Genomic DNA, 20,516 nt, shown 5'->3' with positions numbered 1-20,516 from the left:
AGGCGCGTGTCCCTTGTCCTCATTATACTGCTAATGCCAAGCAACATAGAAAACACCGCTTTCATAACGAATGCAATTAATTTTTTTTGTTTTATTTACTCCCAAATGCAAGCATGAAATACCGTCAATGTAGTTATTGGAGTAGTACACCCAATATAGTGAAGTTTTTCTTACTTCCAATTGCAAACATAAAATACCCTCTCTACATCACAATATTGATTAGAGTAGTGCACCCCAACGAAGGAAGATAGAGTGCAAATGAACTCAAGGCTTTGTCAAATAAATCCTCTTTATAGCTTTAACAAACCTCTCCTTTCATACATCTCACAATTTCTTCTTTGGGTAATATATATTAAATCTAATAGCCATGGGAGGAATTAATTATAGAATGACACCATTGGAGTTCAAGACTCTTATCAAATATCTTGAAGGTCTCTTAGCACTCCTCTCATAAGTTCTCTCTATGATGCAGACAATGGGTCTTTCATGGGTGGCTATATGAAGAAGGTGTAGAAGCTTGAACAGCCCAAGTGCAGTATACTTGCTCTCCTAATTCCTTCTCCGAATATTGTAGGTTGATTCTCCCAAATCACACTAAAATAGTACGCTGAGAGTTCAAGACTCTATTAGCACCGTCCTTATGACTTTCAAATTAACCTCCCATGTCATGGGGTCTCCCTATGGTGCTAGAAAATGTGCTTATCATGACTACATGCATGAAGAAGGAGACGAACCTTGAAGAACCTGTCTATCACTCACATGTGGTAGACTGGTTATCAGAGTTGTTGGCCCCATTGTGGTAGACTGGCTCTCCCAATTCCCTCTCTATTTTTGACAACTATGTTGCCCACGATTAAGAGGGAGAGTCCCAATTGTCGACGTGTGGATGTGTATTGATCCACACACACACACACACACTCAACAAATTAGGTCATGTTGGACAATTCTCTCTCTCTCTCTCTCTCTCTCTCTCTCTCTCTCTCTCTCTCTCTCTCTCTCTCTCTCTCTCTCTCTCTAAATTCATACCTACAAAGTTAAGAGAAAAAACATTCAAACATAGCAAAGTCGTCGCTAAAATTTCTCATATATAGGTTTACAATGCTTTTCCTAAAAAAACATTGTGCTGTATGCAAATGCTTGAAGAAAACCTAGGTCTAGTATAATTCTATTCAAACATAGCAAATTCGCCGCTAAAATTTCTCATATATAAGTTTACAATGCTTTTTTTTTACAAACATTGTGTTGCATGCAAATGCTTGAAGAAAACCTATGTATAATATAATTCTACCTAATAAAATTTAGATTTACCTCTAAATTCTACATTTGAAGGTGAGAAAGGGCCTACAAAATTAAGAGAAATTTAATGTAAAAACCTGCAAATATAAAAAATTTGCCTCTGAAATTTCTCATATGAAAGTTTTCCAAGTTTTTGGATAAACAGTTGTCCGAGCGCTCGAAAAACCTAGTTTTAGTGTAATTATCCCACCTTCTTAGTTTGAAGGTGGAAAAACCTACAAAGTTCAGGAAAATTTAGTGTAAAAACCATAAAATATACTAAATTTGTATCTAAAATTTCTCATATTTAGGTTTTCAAAGTTGCTAAATTTTCTCATATATAGGTTTACAATGCTTTTTCTTAAAAAAAACATTGTACTGCATACAAATGCTTGAAGAAAACCTAGGTTTAGTACAGTTCTACCTACAAATTTATTCTACCTCTAAATTCTATATTTGAAGGTAAGAAACCTTACAAAGTTAAGAGAAATTTAGTGTAAAAACGTGCAAATATAGTAAATTTGCCTTTGAAATTTCTCACTTGAAAGTTTTTCAAAAAAAGCGTTGTGTCTTTAAGCACTCGAAAGAAACCTAGGTAACCTAGGTTTAGTATAATTCTACCTACAAATTTTGAGATTTACCTCTAAATTCTCACAGTTATGAGAAAACCTACAAAGTTTAGGGAAATTTAGTGTTAAAACCTTAAAATATACTAAATTTGTCTTGAAATTTCTCACATATAGGTTACAAATTACAATGTTTTTTCTCAAAAAAACATTGTACTACATGCAAATGCTTGAAGAAAACCTAAGTTCAATACAATTCTATCTACAATTTTTGGTATTACCTATAAATTCTACAAAATTAAGAGAAATTTAGTGTAAAAACATGCAAATATAGTAAATTTGCCTTTGAAATCTCTCTCTCTCTCTCTCTCTCTCTCTCTCTCTCTCTCTCTAACACACAGACACACACACACACACACACACACACACACACACACACACACACTACATGTGCACATGGACATCAACTCCTGTAGTATTGTACTCCAAATGCAATTCCTCGAGCTAATCGAAGGGCATCGAGCTTCGAACACATCATGTAGTGCTCCAAGAGAAAAGATGGAGAGACAAACACGTGCATGGCTTCTTTGAGGTGGAAATTTTTAACTTGCATTATATATAAATAAAATATAGATTTTTTCTAAAATTTTCCATACACAGGTTTTCCAAGTGTCTGGGCAAAAGCATTGTGTAGCTGAGTGGGTATACGATTGTTTGAAAAACACATAGGCTGGTGTAATCACACACACAAAATTTTGAGATTCATCTTTAAATTCTACTTTTGAAGGTGAGAAAAACTACAAAGTTCAGAGAAAAAACATTCAAACATAAAAAATTCACCGCTAAAATTTCTCATATATAGGTTTACAATGCTTTTTCTAAGAAAAACATTGTACTGCATGCAAATGCTTGAAGAAAACCTAGGTTTAGTATAAATCTACCTTCAAAGTATAATTCTAGTTCGAAGGCAAGAAAGCCTACAAAGTTTAGAGAAACCTCAAAGTTCTTGGTTTGAAGGCGAGAAAGCTTACAAAGTTTACGTAAACCTCAAATTTCTTGGTTTGAAGGCGAGAAAACCTACAAAGTTTAAGGAAATTTAGTGCAAAACCATGCAAATCTTGTACATTTGCCTCTCAGATTTCTCATATGAAGATTTTCCAAGTTTAAAAAAAACATTGTTCATCCAAGTGCTTAAAAGAGCCTAGGTTTAAAACCTACAAAGTTTAGAGAAATTTTGTATAAAAACGTGCAAATATCGTAATTTGCCTCTATTTTCCAAGTTTCAACAAAAACATTGTTCATTCAAGTGCTCGAAAAAAGCCTAGGTTTAGCGTAATCTCATTCACGAATTTTGAGATTTGAAATTCACATATAAACCCTAACTCGAAGGTGAAAATGCAACATAGTTCAGAGAAAACCTTCAAAATCACTCAAGATTTTTGTTTGCCTCCTATCTTTGCCACCTCGGATTCACTTGCTCCGCCTTAGCTTCGCTCTCTCCGTCTCGAATTTGCCCATCAACAACCTTGGACTTGTTTCTTTTCGTCGCTCGCTTTGGATTCGACAAACTCAACTTCCCTGTTGATGTCAAGCATGAATGTATGGAACCAATCTCTCTCTCTCTCTCTCTCTCTCACGATGTTGACTATCACCATATGAGCCAAGATCTTATTTTCTTTCTCTCTCTCTCTCTCTTTCTCATATTCAGTCACCTGCGCACGACAACTTTCAGGCAGCAGCAATGGAACTTTCGCTATCAACTCCCACTTTCTCTCTCGCTCAAACACACATGCAGAGCTACGAACTTGAAGTCGACTCCTTGCTTCCTCTCTCTCCACTATAAACGTGCAAACTGCTTTCGCTCTCTCACAAACACAGAGCTGCTCTGGCTCGCTGTCTCTCTTTCTCTTACTCTCTCACATCTTGGAGCATACGCGAAATTGTCTCTCTCTATCTCTCTTACTCTTTCATGTAGGCGTGAACGAAAGCTGTGAGCAACTCTATATTCTCAACCTCTCTCTCTCTCTCTCTCTCACACACACACACACAAACACACACACAGAGTTACATACAGAGATGTGGACATCAACATGCTCTCTCTCTCTCTCTCTCTCTCTCTCTCTCTCTCTCTCTCTCTCTCTCTCTCTCTCTCTCTCTCTCTCAGACAAGGCACGGTGGGCAGGCCTCCCCTTTAAGTGCCACGGGGTCATATAAAGCATGGGATCAATGGCGCTCATTCAAAAAGAAGGGCGCACGAAATCTGGCTCGTTGATCTTTAAAAACTAAACTCGGGATCCCGAGTTTAGTTTTTTTCCTGAGTTTAGTTTTGGGAAGAGGGATTACGGATGGCGGCGCTCTTAATGACTTGAATGATGTCATAGACTTTTAAGGATATTATTCTCCCAAAAAAAAAGATCTTTCCCATAAAGTTACATAAGTGGGAGTTAATGTCATCATAAATATGACGGCACCACCTACCAAACTAAACTCGGGAGGTAATTCTAATCTCGGGATCCCGAGATTAGTTTTTAGCAATGACGGGGCGAGTTGGATTCACATTACTTTTCATGGCTAATCAAGCAACCCAAAATCTATATGCATGATATGGAGCATGAGTCTACAGAAAATGGAACCCCTTTTTGGAGAAGAAGCTAGTGATTATTCCTCTTCTTCTTCCAACTATGAATCAATTGAATCCTCAAGTGATGATGGGTTACACCGGGGGTCTTTGCGACCCTTTCAAAGTCTTGAAGCTAGCATTCTACTTTTCAAAGAGGTACTCTTAATCCATTCTCATACGTGTCACATGTTTATTTCTACTTCAACAAAGACACATACAACCTTATGATTGAAGAATTGCAAGGAGATCTATGTGTAACATTGGAACATCTCAAAGTTGTACCCATTTGGTGGATTTAAAGAAATGGAGAAGAATAAAGGATAATTTAAAGCTTGCAAGGAAAGAAGGTAATGTTCTTTGCCTTTGTCTTAAGATAGCTCCCGATCTTCGGATTGCATGCATTGAAGATTGGGAAAGTATTGTCCAACAAGCCCATAAACGCAAACCATAACCGGATACGTAATTCAAACCATACCGAAAACGTAAACCATAACCGGAGTCAAAACCATAACCATAACCGGAGTCGAAAACACTTACCATAACCATAACTGGCAACCATAACCATAAAACCAAACCATAACCGGAGTCAAAACTCAAAACCATACCGGAAACGTAAACCATAACCGGAGTCAAAACCATAACCATAACCGGAAACGCAAACCATAACCGGAGTCAAAAACACTTACCATAACCATAACCATAACCATAACCATAACCGGCAACCATAACCATAAACGCAAACCATAACTGGATATGTAACTCAAAACCATACCCGAAACGTAAACCATAACCGGAGTCAAAACCATAACTATAACCGGCAACCATAACCATAACCGGATATGTAACCATAACCAGAACCATAACCGGTAACCATAATAACCGACAACCATATCCATAACCAGATATGTAACTCAAAACCATACCGGAAACGTAAACCATAACCGGAGTCAAAACCATAACCATAACCGGAAACGCAAACCATTAATCGGAGTCGAAAACACTTACCATAACCATAACCGGCAACCATAACCATAACCATAACCGGATATGTAACTCAAAACCATACTGGAAACGTAAACCATAACCGGAGTCAAAACCATAACCATAACCGGAAACGCAAACCATAATCGGAGTCGAAAACACTTACCATAACCATAACCATAACCATAACCGGCAACCATAACCATAAACGCAAACCATAACCGGATATGTAACTCAAAACCATACCAGAAACGTAAACCATAACCGGAGTCAAAACCATAACCATAACCGGAAACGCAAACCATAACCAGAGTCGAAAACACTTACCATAACCATAAACGCAAACCATAATCGAAGTCGAAATCATAACCATAACCGAAAACCATAAACGCAAACCATAACCGGATATGTAACTCAAAACCATACCGGAAACGTCAACCATAACCGGAGTCAAAACCATAACTGGAAACGCAAACCATAATCGGAGTCGAAACCAAAATCATAACCGGAAACCATAACCGGATAACCATAACCATAACCGCAAACCATAACCGGAGTCAAAACCATAACCATAACCGGAAACGCAAACCATAACCGAAGTCGAAAACACCTACCATAACCATAACCGGCAACCATAAGCATAAACGCAAACCATAACCGGATATGTAACTCAAAACCATTCCGGAAACGTAAACCATAACCGGAGTCAAAACCATAACCATAACCGAAAACCCAAGCCATAACCGGAGTCGAAAACACTTACCATAACCATAACCGCCAACCATAACCATAAACGTAAACCTTAACCGGATATGTAACTCAAAACCATACCGAAAACGTAAAGCATAACTGGAGTCAAAACCATAACCATAACCGGAAACGCAAACCATAATCGGAGTCGAAAACACTTACCATAACCATAACCGACAACCATAACCATAAACGCAAACCATAACCGGATATGTAGCTCAACACCATACCGGAAACTTAAACCATAACCGGAGTCAAAACTATAACCATAACCGAAAACGCAAACCATAATCGGAGTCGAAAACACTTACCATAACCATAACCGGCAACCATAACACCTTAACCGGATATGTAACTCAAAATCATACCGGAAACGTAAATCATAACCGGAATCACTTACCATAACCATAATTGAAAACCATAACCATAACGAAAACAAAAAACGCAATCCATAAGCGGAGTCGGAAATACTCACCATAACCATAACCGACAACCATAACTAAAAACGCAAACCATAACTGGATATGTAACTCAAAACCATACCGCAAATGTAAACCATAACCAGAGTCACTCACCACAGCCATAGTTGGCAACACATAACCGGGAATCATGATCATAAACTACATAAGAAACCATGACCATAAACCATAACTAGATACCATGACCATAAACCGTAACTAGAGACCACACCAAAAAACATAACCATAATCATAAACCATAACGGAAAACCATGACCATAAACCATACTAAGGTTTTGTATCAAAATTAACTCCAAAGAGTTGTTAGCCAAGTCGTGTCTGAAGAGCATACATAGAGCAAGTCATACCATCACTACACGAGTCTAAAAGCTACATGTATAGAAAAAATCTATAGTCTATTCCTTTTGCAATGGCACCTCTCCAAGTGCTTGGGCCAACCATTCTCTAAGATCTTCTTTCAATATCTCCACATCTTCATGTTGAAACCATTTTCTAGAAAGCTGCCATAAATACAAGTAGTCAAAAGCTTCTATAAACAACTACATATAACTACATACAAAACAAACAACATAATGGATTACCCAAGAACGTGGCGGACGACCGACCAAGCCACCCTCAATAAGCATGCGCATACATTTCATCACATACCATCCACAATCATGAGCATTTGGCTGTTGTGGAATCTACACCAAGAAACAAAACAAATTACATTTGAATGCCAAAAGATACATTGAGATTTTGTAGATACAATCTCCCTCTCTCTCTCTCTCTCTCTCTCTCTCTCTCTCTCTCTCTCTTTCTTTCTTTCTCTCTCTCTCTCTCTCTCACATACACACACACACACACACACACCTGGGGCGATCGATATGTGAAGAAGGTGAGTTATCCTCCTCCATTTCTTGCACCGGATTCAATACTAGGTTGCTGCTTTGCCGAAATCCATCCTCGGGATCCTCTTTCACCGTGCTTGCATAGCGGTTTGAGCGCCTACTATACGCCATGAGAGTAGGCGAGTCGTCTTCCTCCATTTCTTCCACTAGATTCAATGGAGAGTTGCTGCTTTGCAGAAAGCCATCCACAGGATTCTCTTTCAGCGTGCTCGCATAGCGGTTTGAGCGCCTAGTAAGTACCATGGGATCCCTCCTTCTTTACCTGAGAAGACTCTCCCTCCCTCCCTCCCTCCCTCTCCCTCTCTCTCTCTCAACTTGAGGCTCCTCTTTGTGTGCTCACGTTCCCGCTTTTGATAAACAAACTCTCTAATTCACAGACCCTCTCCAATTTTTGAATTAGGTGCAATCTGCTGAAAACTAAACTCGGGATCTCGAGTTTAGTTTTTAAAGATCGACGGGCCAGATTGCGTGCGCCCCCTCTTTTTGAATGAGCGTCGTTGATCCCATGCTTATGACCCCGTGGCACTTAAAGGGGAGGGCGGGCAGGCACTACCTGGTTCTCTCAGTGACACAGTAACCGACACCATGCATTCAAAGTTTTTTATTTCGAAGGCAAAGGTCAGTGGGAGATTTGGGTGCAGGAATACTTCAATTCCTTTTTTTTAGTTCAAAAAGTTTCAAAATCTCAAAGACTTCATTGTCTAACACATGGATGAGCTCTTTGGGCTTGAAAAGTTTAAGCTCCAAAATATATGTAATAGATGGGAGATGGTCTACTAGAGTGGAGATGTTACCTTTATGTGCTCTTGTATTGGAGTGTGTTATGTCATTGTATCACTTGCCATAGCCCAAACCCCAAGGGAACAATTGTTAGGATAGGGGGACTTTGGTCTATTCCTAGTCTACTTGGTGTGTATCTTTGCTTGTCTACCTTGAGCTTACTTGGCAAGAAGTCCTAGTCCTAGGTGTATCGAAGTGAGGATGAGGCCAAATGAGGTATATATGGAGCCAAATTCTCCGTCACTCTTCTAGGACGGAATCCATCTTTGTAGGGATCATTTGGACTCATATACACTTGTACTACCTACTCTTGTCCCATTTAAAGGTGCAACCATGTTCACTTTTTTAGCTCGTTTCAATCAAGTTTACTTTGTGTCTACATTATCTCTTGGTTCATGCTTCGATTAAGTGTGTAATTAGTTGTTAATTACACATTTTTAAAGCTCATTTCAATCAAGTTTACTTTGTGTCTACATTATCTTTTGGTTTATGCTTCGATTAAGTGTGTAATTAGTTGTTAATTACACATTTTTTTTAGCTCATTTCAATCAAGTTTCCTTTGTGTCTACATTCCAATTAAGTGTGTAATTGTGTAATTAGTTGTTAATTCTCATTATGCTTAAGTTATGAATGCCTCTTTGCTCTATCCACCATAACTACCAGAAGCCACTAACGTCATTTGGGCTCTCTCTCTCTCTCTCTCTCTCTCTCTCTCTCTCTCGTCACTTGGGAGCCCGCCGATGTGAACATTGAGGGAGATCGCAAGTTTCATGAGTGCTTTGCCCATATCCAAGTAGTAACCCCCTTGGTACAATGGGATCCAACAACAATCACCTTTCTTACACATGAGCATCGCACCAATCACACAATCCTCACTTTCAAGACCAAGGCGGATCGAATCAAACTCCTTGAGCAATCAAGGCTTCTCAAGGATACTAAAATTTGGTTTGCAGAAGATCTCACAGCCGCCCAACTCAAACAAAAAAAGGCAGAACTCCAGAAGATGCGAGAAGCACTCACAACAAGGAAATGGGCAGTTTATCAAGGAGGTAAAGCCATTATCCAGGAGTTTCGAACTCCCAAACCGGCTCCCTCGTCACCTTCCCCTTCTTAGTTTTGTTCATTTTAACTTTTCCTTTTGACACTCTTTGGACCCTCAGTCCTTAACTAAGATGTATCTCATGATCCTCTTGTTTAGAAGAACCCCTTTGTAATGTTTTGATTTCGGTCCCATGGGTCATATCTGACCTCCGCGGACGATAATTCAATCTCTCTCTCTCTCTCTCTCTCTCTCTCTCTCTCTCTCTCTCTCTCTCTCGTCAAACAAGGAGAGAATACTCTAGGATACATGTTGACATGTGTGAGTAGCACTTGAGAAAAAATAGTAAAAATCTATTAGAGTAGTTTAAAAGATGCCATTATCTACTTTGATCTCCTAACTCAGATACTGCTATGCATATCCATGAGAGAATTACCCATGAGAACATGATTCTCCAACAACCTTTGCATCTAAAAACTCATCATGGAATTGTGAGGGAATTGATCTTTCCTTTTTGACTTTGCTATTCATAAGATTCTAAAGCAATTAGGTTCTTTTTCTCTTGTTATTATTGCATCATGTTATCCCTCACCTCAAAGCAGTTCTTGTACACATCTTGTCCCCTCTCCTTAGTCATGAGTTCTTTCTTCTTGAGGTGTGTGTGTGTGTGTGTGTTTCTTTTGGAGAGAGAGAGAGAGAGAGAGAGAGAGGTCTTTTTGTGAGTTTATATTCGTTTTTATATTTTATATTTTAATTCTCTGTCTGTTTCTTTGTAAAGGCGTGCCATTTTAAATTTTGAATTAACTTATTTAATATGTTGCATGAACATCAATATGAATTGGAGTGAGAAGTAGATATTGATGATGATATCCTCTTTGACTTAACAATGCTCTTCTTCGCACTAAAGCTTGCCAAAAACATTTTTCCTAATAACTGAAGAAAATAGGGCACACTTAAGCCTCTTTCTCAATTTCATGTCAAAATTTGAAGCATTTGCTGGTATATACATTAAAACTTGTGAATTTTTGCAGGTTTTTGGAAAGGCAAGCTCAAAATCTAGCCGGGATTGTGTAATTTTAACCGGTTAAGAATACACTAAACCCAATTTTTTTGCAAACACTTGAAGTTGGCACCTCGAAACTTATTCTAACTTTTGCATCACATGCACGCAAATACGTTGACAAATGTGAACTCGTAACGTTATGGTGTGAACATAGGAATTTTCAAACTGAGCAGGAACGTTCAAAACTCAGGCCCGCCTTCGACACGGAACCTGACGAGGTATGTTTCGTACATCCAGTTTACTTCCTACCCCCCCCCCCCCCCCCCCCCCCCCACACACACACACACACACACACACACACACACATACAGGAAGGGGCGTTACATCCATGCTGAAAAGATAAGCCCAATAACCACAGTTGGTGGCAGTACGCCACCACGCACTACACTGTCGTGCTCAGGATGGTATGTACTTGCCTGGAGTGACTCTGATACGTGGGTTACAATTGCATGGGGAAATTCGTCTCTCCTCTACCTCAGCTATATCTAACACGGGCATGGGAGATGGGATCAAAGGCTCCCATCACTTTTGGGCCCCGACATTAGGCGCGCGCCGTAGATCTTGTCGCAAAAGTATTTTTGTAAACTCGGGTGCCCGAGTTTACAAAAATACCCAAGTTTACTTTTGCGTGCCTTGATACTTTTGCATGTCAAAACTCCATGGAAACACGTACATTCCACAGGTGATGTGCGCGGGCGTGGTGGATAGGTCACATGGCCCTCAAACCCTAGGTTGTGGGTTCAATCTCGGGGGGCGGGGGGAGGGGCGAAGTAAACTCGGGTACCCAAGTTTACATTTTTCCCGAGTTTACATTGTCCACAAAAGCCTGGGATCTACGGTCCTCAATCATCCCACCGTAGATCCCATCTCCTCCCATGCCTGTGTGAGATATAGGCGAGGTCACCCCTGTGCTCCTTTCGATGCATTGGATTTACTCGGGTACCCAAGTTTACATTTTTCCCGAGTTTACATTGTCCACAAAAGCCCGGGATCTACGGTCCTCAATCATCCCACCGTAGATCCCATCTCCTCCCATGCCTGTGTGAGATATAGGCGAGGTCACCCCTGTGCTCCTTTCGATGCATTGGATTTGGAATATAAACAGAGAGAGGATGTGGGTGACAAATAAGAAGTATTATATTATATAAAGGAAGCCCACAATGTGGAAGGAAACATGCACAAGAACATAGAATTGGCATTGTGACCTCTAGAACATCACTGGCCAGCCCATCTACATCAGGTAGAACGTAGACGGGCATGCATGCCTAGAGTGTTCAAAGCACATGATGAAGGGAAGAAGACATCGTACCGCAATGGTAGGGTCATCATTTGGAGTCACGCCTTGAGTCATCCCACCCATACTCTCCAAAAACTGAGCATTCCTTGTGGCATGCCATTGTGGATAGAATTGTCATTGGGCTGGGATGGGCGTAGTGGCCTACGTTATTAGGGTGAGATAATTGGCTTGTTGAATGTCTGGTCCTAATTATGCGAGTGCTCAGACTGAGTTTTGCATTCTGATTTCTGATGCTTTACTTGTAGTTGAGCACTGAGTGTCTTGGGGGCGATTTCAACATGCTAGAGGACCCATCTGATAGGGTGGGAGGTAGTTACACTACAGTGCGTGGCAATAAGCTTGTCTCTGCCCTTGGGAGAGATTGTGTATCACACTGTCGTCCACTGATATATGTCATTATGAGGCTTTTGTGCGACAAAACGAGAGCCTGGAGTTCTCTTGATCTGCTTGGCGCCTTGGGGTGCCAATTAAAAGTATATTGATTCTTCTCTTTGGCCGATTTTCTTGGTGAGACTCAAGAGGGGCCAGGGCAGGCTTCATGACAATCACAGCGTAGGTTGCTCCTTCTCAGACCATGAACGGGTTATGTTAGTCATTGGGGAGGGAGCGAGGGAGATAAGCAAGATACTTAGAATTTTTTAGAGTGCTGTTGGATGAGTCTGCAAACTAGGATTGTGAAGGAGGTCTGCTGGACAAGGATGTGCTAGGAGGATGATATTGCACAACAGGTAGCAACAAAGAAACATGGAATATCTCGATTGGCATTGGTCGCTCTCGCGGTCTTGCCACGATAGAGGGATCAATGACAATATGCTGACCTTCTTAATCCCTTGGCAGCCTCATCAATCTTGAGCTTCTCAAGAAGCGCTACTCTTTTCTTTGCATGGGCAAGACTTGACTGTTGACCGTAAAGGCTCGATTGCTGGCCGCCTCATCTATCCTCGACATCCGTTCTTGGTTCGAGGATGCATTCCCGTCGTTGAAGTCACGTGATGTCCCTCCATCTTCCAACCATGCCAATCTGGTGTCCCCTTCCCTAGAGGTCCATCCCCTTGTCCCCATGCTTCTATGTGTAGCATTAGGGACAATAAAGTTGAGCAAAGTCTTCCACAAGATTGCTCATGACAAACTGTTGCAGATATGAGAGAGTGAGGGGCATTTCTAACGGGGCTTCACCTCATTTTAGCGGATGCTGGAGAGATAACTGGAGAGTACGTGAATAGAGGTTTAACTATGTAGGACAAATTGTGACATATTGATGATGTGGCAACACACACTCAAGACCCTAACTGTAGACTGATGATGTGGTGACACATAGACAAGACTCCAACTGTTTGGACCCATCAATCACTTCGGAAATCCCCCGCAACTAGATTAATGGTCCTAGATGTTAGAGTTTGTCCTCTCTAGCCAGTCCTAGCGGGGCTGTTAGTGCCCCAATATCTCCTAGGGGCTGATCATAGGGAGCGAGGACTGTTTTGTGGTTGTGCGCAGCCTATGTGGGGTTGTTTTCTCATTTTTGGCCTTTTTCCACCATTGTTTCCCCACCCAATAGTTCTGGCTGTGTTATTTTGTGTGCCTCTTGGTGGCCCTAGGTCTAGGGTATTTTTCCTGCCAGTGGTTTCCAGCTATGAGCACAGTTTCATATGTGTTATAGTTTTGGCCCTATTTTCTGGGAGGGGGATTAGAGAGATGCTACAAGCTCTCTACAGTGACCTTCGTAGAGGAGCCCACAGAGCGCAATGATGCTTGTTGGACAGACATATGGGTGCATGTTTGGCGGAGGGTATCCAATGGTATGCGTGCAAAGTTGGTGATGCCCTTCTCGGAGACTGAGTTGTTGGATGCATTGATCATTGATGGCCTTGTCATGACGGCGTCTCCTTGGATGCAATGGCCTTAATGCTATTTCTTTTTTCTTGTGGTACAGTGAGTTGATTGGCCTTGCTTTGTGGAGTGGTTTTCAGCATGTGATGAATAGGGGTACGATGTTGCATAGTTTGCCAGTGGGATTGATCTATCTTGTCTCCAAGGAGGGAGAGGCACTAGATGACATTGGACAATGTAGATCGATTACGATCCTCAACTCAACGTACAAAATCCTTGTGAAGGCTCTAAGTTTACCACTTCTAGGGATTTGATTCATGCCACGCAGACTGGGGTTTTCAAGTAGCATAGTATCCTTGACAACATTTTCATCCTCTGGGAGGCCACAACTTTGGCTTGTATGCATAAGGAGGAGCCAATGATATTTTTGTTCTACTTCGAGAAAGCTTATGTTTGAGGGTGGACTTCTTTGAGGCTTGTATTAGGGGAGTGGAAGCATTACATTTAACTGCTCACAACCACGTGGTGATTGCAGGAGGAAGAGGACCAAGATTTGCTCTCACTAATCTATTAGACAAGGCTTTCCCTTGCACCTTTCTCGTTCTTCATCTTTGTAGAGGCCCTAAGTTGCTATCTCACGGCTGAAGAGATTGGGCTAAGAGGGTTGCATATGCGTGTTCCTGATGAGGAGCTTCTCTATGTGGAGGTTGATGATGACACTGCACTGTATTTGGATGGCGAGGAGGCCATTTTGTAGAGGGATGTTGGGAGCAAGGCTTCCACCCTTGGCCATGAAAATGAATAAACCTTGCCATGATGGAGAAGGGAAAGAAAGACAGAAGGGGGTGATGTTGACACAAAAAGAAAGAAGAGATGGAGATAGAGATGTTGAAATGCACAGACACACTCACACATAATAATACACAATGAAGGGGAGGAGACAAACTCTTATAGACTTCTACACAAGAAGATGCAGAGTAGCTCCATAGCTCATGCCATAGTATAAAAGAGAGGGAAGGAAAGGATTTGCGCATCTCACACAAGAATGGCCTAAATCATAGCCCTCAAGGTGCACATGTCATGTGCACATCTAACCCTATGTGCATGTAGACAAGCTAACTCCTACTGCTAGGGTTTAGGTCAGCCTAAGAAGTGTTTTGACACCCTGTCAACTTGTATGCAGAAAGTGCATGTCTAGGCACTTTAGAGTAGTTGCATACCCTCTGATTGCACATGAGCAATGTCTGCTAGGGGTATGCACTGGGGAGTGTTCCAACTTCCCATACTCTAGTATTAGTTTCAAGCCTAGGTAGTTTCCCTGCATGTGAAGCACCTCTTACAAAGTGAGTTAATAACTAATTAGTAAGTGACATATTAGCATTGTTGTAGCAATTCGTGGTTTTATCAGCAGACATCTGCTCGACCTAGCCTTCATTTACTATAAAATTCACCCCCAGGGTCACCTATTGATCATAAGTTAGTACCCTCATGACCTTACGGGCAGCCAGCCTATAAGTACCCTTTAAATGGCGTTTTCCCAGCATCGGTACCTTCAAGCACCTGGCTTTTTTCCTTGAGCACTCAGCCCTAGCAATTTCAGCCTACATCAGCAGATCAGCATGCCAATACCAGGTCAGCCCTAGCGTTAGCAGTCCAGCCTTCAAGCACCAGTTTTCAGCCAGCATTTCGAGATTTTGCACTAGCTCTTCAGATCAGCCAGCGTTTTCAGATTTCAGGCCATATCTGACATCGTCATCTCCATCGGCAATAGCAGATCAGCCCACAGCCTCGTCGGTTTGCAGATCCAGACTCAGATTCCCTAGTGTTTTGCAATTTCAGCCTTTAGCTTCGTAGATCCAAGCATCCATAGCAAGGTCCCGTCAATATCTCAACATCTAGGACCATTGTATTAACATTCGTGCAATCTAAAGCAAACACCTCTCTAGCGATAGAGAGAGGGGGCCCTTGGAGGGGGGTTTGGGACCCCATCTTGTGTTAGTCTTCTCTCCCTCCCTCTCTCTCTCTCACACACACACACACACACACACACACACACACACACACACACACACACACTCTTTTTTTTGTAAATCTATTGGATTAATTTACATGTGGGAAGCCTCAACGCGAGGAAAACCCACCATAAAGATCTATACAACCGAAAATGCGGAAGTCACTCCATATAGGAGCAAACTTCCAAACTAGAAACAGTCATAGAAAAGTGTCAAAGTAGTGACGTCTATGTCTTTTAGTCTACAGCAGTCAAACAAGGATTGCCGTAGAGAGCCTCTAAAGTGAGCGTAGAGCTGAAACTGTCGAGATTCAAAAAGAGTAACATTTCTTTTGGACCAGATCGAGGAGAAGGCCCAAAATCTGACCCAATGCATGAAAATCGCATGCGGACGTAATTGCAGTGTGAGTTTTTCGAAAACCCAAAAAAGTTTCCCAAATGCAACAGAAGGAAACCTCGAACGCAATTGCCTTGAAAGCACAAGCAAGAAATCCCGAGAGTAGGGGCAAAACCAAAGAAGATGAGGAACTGATTCCATTCAATTCGAGCATCTTCGGCAAGATGAAGAGGCAATGCGATGAGAAGCCAAAATCTTACCCACCGGTAATATGCCAAGCATGCATCTCCATAGAAACACTCTTTGTTTTAATGGCAACTTGCTTTTCCAACTGATGGAAAGAACCATTTTCCACCACCGCATTGACTTATGCATGTGCCAAAGCAAATTGCCATGAGACTGTATCCACGGAGGAGGCACAATAGCTCTGTAAATTTGCCTTGAAGTCAAATTCTGCATAGAAACAGGTTTGGAACCTGGGGAATTACCAATGAGTTCCCAATCTTTAAGCCTATCCTCCTCATTGAGTATTGGTATAGGTATAAGAGGAGCAAGCAAAGCACATATGTCCCTCCAAATTGGCCGATGGTGCATGCCCAAATTAAGTTTCTGACAAACACGGGGAAAAGATAACACACAACCATTTTCATCCACAACATCCTCAATACGTCTGATACCCATTTTCATCAAGTTGTAAGCCTTGACCGGTTGAGTAACTGCCAAGGGAAAAGGAAATACTGCAGACCAGTGAAGGCTTTCTTTCCGCAATGAGTTACCATTCAAAGAGGATCTCCCGGACCACTTAATCTGAGAAAGTACATGTTTCCAATCTAGTATCAATCTTGTAGAGTGAGGGCAGCCAGGTATGGTACCTTCAAAGCGACCCAATGCAACTTCCCATTGATCAGTGATCCAATTACTATATGCCTTTGTGTTCATAGAACTGCACATAGTAGCTAGCATGCGTGACCAAGGTTGTACTTGCGCGAAAAAATCAGCCAGCAGTGTGGCTTTACGTGCCAAAAGATGGAAATGTATGTTCAATATATTAAGCCCACCATGCGATCTTGGTGTACAAGTAGACTGCATTCTCAACAAGCGTAAAGCTTTGCGTTTTGGATGTGTCTTCCATAACAATTCCATTGCCTGCGACATAAAGGTTGAAATGTCTTTATGCGTCCAAGACAGCAACGGCAAATAGAATTGAACATGTGCCATCACAATGGATTGTACTCTTCACAGTCGTACATGAAGAGGCCAAGTGGACAATTTCCAATATCTCAGTTTCTGTGCAAGCTTAGCAATCACCCATTCCATTTGTTGTGTCGCTGTAATGAACCAACCAATCGGAGAACCAAGGTGACGTATCACATCATGTGGTGACAGCAGTTGTCCAGGCCATAAAATAGAGTGTCAGTCGCAAGAATTAAGAGGCAGCAAAATGGACTCTTTGAAGTTGATATGCAAACCAGTTGCCAACCCAAAATTTGACAAAATCTTCATCAAAGCTTGAAGATCGGCACGATCATTTTTAGGCATAAAAAAAGAGTTGTCCGCATATGCCTGAGGAAGAAAAGAAGGACTCCCTGGAATTTGCACTCCATGTAACAAACTAGCGTCAACCATCTTGTCCACATATAAAAGCAATGGGTGAGTAGAAATTGCATAAAGCAAAGCACTCAACGGACAACCTTGCCTAATAGAACGACCCAGTTCCCAAGGGTCAGAGAGCGCGTCCGCAATGATAGCACGAGTCGTAGCCTCAGAATACAGCCAGTAAATGACATTAATCCATTTAGGACCAAAACCCAATCTAGACATAATCTGAGAAATAAAATCCTAGCGAACCGAATCAAAGGCTTTGGCTATGTCTACTTGCAATACAAGTACATCATGAGAGGAATATTTTGCATATTCAATGGCTATCATAGCATTCGCAATATTATCAATAATATGACGTCTGGGAATGAACCCATATTGATGAGGATGAAGGCCACGATGAAGAATCTCCCTTACTCTGTGCACTAGCATCTTGGCAACAAGTTTGTATACGACTGGCATAAGAGTGATTGGTCTCCGGTCATCAAAGATTTCAGCCAAATGCTTTTTCGGGAGCAATTTCAACAAACCTTGTTTCCATAAAGATGGAAGCTGCTGTTCCAGCCATGCGTTGTTTATCATGAGCAATAAAGTATCTTTCAGTTCATCCCAAAAAGCATGAAAAAATTCAGCAGTAAGACCATCCCATCCTGGAGCTTTCCCCTTCCCTAGTGCTTTCAAAGCATGATACAGCTCTTCATTTGAGAAGGGTTGTTCCAATGCATTCGCTTCATCAGAATCCATAGTCGGGGAAACAACTTCTAGAAATTGCAGTCTAGCATAAGATTCTGAAGCAGATAAAGTGGCAGGAGCAGCAAACAATCTAGCATAATGCTGAACGCATTCCTGGGACAGTTGCAGTTTCGAAGAGGTCCATGAGCCATCTGAAATTTTGATGCGAGAAATGGAGTGTCTCTGTCGCGAAGCATGCAAACTTTTAAAAAATTGTTTGGATGAACAACCTTTGTCCGCTATCTGCTTTTCTCTAGATCGTACTTGCCATTTGTGAACTTTATGCATTTGATTGCATGAAATTACATGGTTTGCCTCACATAACAATTCTTGAACAGACTGAACCGACAAACTATCAGAATCCGACTCCATAATACATTGCTGATGTTGTTTTGCCCAAGCCAATGCTCTTCTTTGATCCCCAAGATACCATATTCCAAAGTCCTGAATAACAGATTGCATACATACCACAAAAGAATGCCATGCAAATTCAATGTCAGCATGCGCATGCATGAAAAGAGGATGTATAGCCGTGACAACCATTTGACGTATCAAACAAGCATTTGACAAGCATCCTCAGTTCGAGACATATCAAACAACATCTCCAACCATAATGGAGCATGATCTGATAAACATATCGAATGATCTATCCACATTTTACATACAAAAGAGTTGTACTGATTTGCATTGAGAAGATACCATCGATCTAGTCTCGCTCGATAGTGTGCAGAAGCATTATGCGTATATGTAAATCCCGAATTGATCGGATTTGTACAAAGCCATAACTCCTCAGCATGCAAAACCTCTAGTAAAGATGACCATCTCTGTTTCTCAAACTGAAGCATATGCGAATTCTGAGAAGTATTATCTCGAGAAGATGGCGAGTTATTGAAATCACCACAAATGAAAGCATTTGAGAGCCAGGGATAAGTACTCAAAGAACTCCACAAGAGAGCCCGCGTTCTAGAGGATTGCGAAGCATACACACCAGCAAACTCGTATATTTCCGCATTTATGATACATTGGACAACCATCCATCTACCGTCAGGATCATTGTATGCGACATGCGGATTCAGTTCATGGTGGACTAGCATAACCACTCCTGATAAATCTGTAGAGCCTGCATAAAAGATATGGTAGCCCGCAAAGAATCCAGACTGACCAGCCAAACGATGGTGATTGTGCTCTTGCAAACAGACAACATGAGGATGCATTGTATTGACGTAATCCCAAAAAAGCCTCCGTTTATTTACATGCGAGAGGTCTTGTATGTTAAAAGACACACTTAAGTGAAGAAGACATTGAGTATATACATATGTACAGATCCTTGCATAAAAGATCAAGCAACAGCCATATCTCATGCTCGTCAGGCTGAGCATGAACATGAAGAACATCCATGTCATCTACATCCAGCAAAGGCAACCCTTTTTTCAAAACATCAGTCCAAAGTCTAGAAGCTGGAAACGTATCCACTGTAATCTGTCCCGGCGTAGGAGCCGTGCACTCTGATTTCTAGATTTGAGAGGCTTTGTCTTCGGCGAGAACTTTTTTTGGCTGTTGCCAACCATTAAGATCAGCCTTTTTAGCGTCTGCGATCAAAGCTTTCCCCTTGTCTTTAGCTTTTGAAGACTGTGCAACTAGCTGAGGAGCAGACTTTAAATTAGCATCAGATACGACAGATCCTGAAGGTTTAGCTTTTTCTGTTACTAAACAAGCAGGAACAATGTCCAATTGAGGGATAGCATTTGGGGGTGGCTTATGAACCACCTGTGGACACTCCGAAGCAAGATGTCCAAATTTATGGCATGTAAAACACGCGCTTGCAAAAACTCCCCATTTCAAATCAAAATAGGTTTCCCCCATTTCAACATCTTCAACCTCAATTGCAATAGATGGCGGAGTGGGTTTATCAGTGTCCCACAAAATGCAAAACCTGTTTCTATTCCCAGTGGGATGAGGAGGACAGATTACTTTACCCAATGAGGCGGCCAACCTCTCTCATATAGTCAGGAAAATTCACTACTTCGACCCATACTGGACAAGAGTGACGAATCAAATTCTGATAGTCCTTGCTAGGCTACCAAGGCAAAACATGAACCATCTGCCTGCCATAAAACAATGGCGAAGCCTCAAGCAGTTTTTGCTTACACACACACACACACACACACACAACCCTCACTCACAGCTTTTCTCTCTCTCTCTAGTCTATTGCACATCTTTCTCATGAAGTAATACAAACCTTGAGTACGCATTGAGTACTCATCCTGAGT

At 41.5% G+C, this 20,516-nt stretch overlaps 3 protein-coding genes across 4 annotated transcripts in view; 1 reads left to right on the top strand and 2 right to left on the bottom strand.

Moving 5' to 3' along the window:
• Positions 1–6,954: 6,954 nt before the first annotated feature.
• LOC147445407 (uncharacterized) lies at positions 6,955–7,804 on the bottom strand. The gene is made up of 2 exons (XM_086524581.1): positions 7,524–7,804; positions 6,955–7,354 (listed from the first exon to the last, which is right to left on the bottom strand). The coding sequence occupies exons 1-2, from the start codon at positions 7,802–7,804 to the stop codon at positions 7,312–7,314; spliced, it is 324 nt and encodes a 107-aa protein (XP_086380707.1). The 3' UTR covers positions 6,955–7,311.
• Positions 7,805–10,522: 2,718 nt separating this feature from the next.
• Positions 10,523–20,516, top strand: part of LOC147445405 (uncharacterized) — a 63,224-nt gene continuing 53,230 nt past the window's right edge. The window contains exon 1 of one of the 2 annotated variants that reach the window (XM_086524912.1): positions 10,523–10,661. The gene's annotated coding sequence lies outside the window, so the exon portion shown is untranslated. The remainder of the gene's footprint in view (positions 10,662–20,516) is intronic. The other variant, XM_086524909.1, reaches the window with a different exon arrangement.
• LOC147445406 (uncharacterized) lies at positions 16,117–16,854 on the bottom strand. Its single transcript, XM_086526023.1, has one exon. It carries the CDS (start codon positions 16,852–16,854, stop codon positions 16,117–16,119), a length of 738 nt encoding a protein of 245 aa, XP_086382149.1.

Source organism: Adiantum capillus-veneris, chromosome 12 (assembly GCF_014529385.1).
Source record: "Adiantum capillus-veneris isolate H3 chromosome 12, ASM1452938v2, whole genome shotgun sequence".
Classification (NCBI taxonomy): Eukaryota; Viridiplantae; Streptophyta; class Polypodiopsida; order Polypodiales; family Pteridaceae; genus Adiantum; species Adiantum capillus-veneris.
The sequence above is the reverse complement of the archived record's forward strand: the minus strand, read 5'-3'. Positions and strand labels throughout refer to the sequence as shown.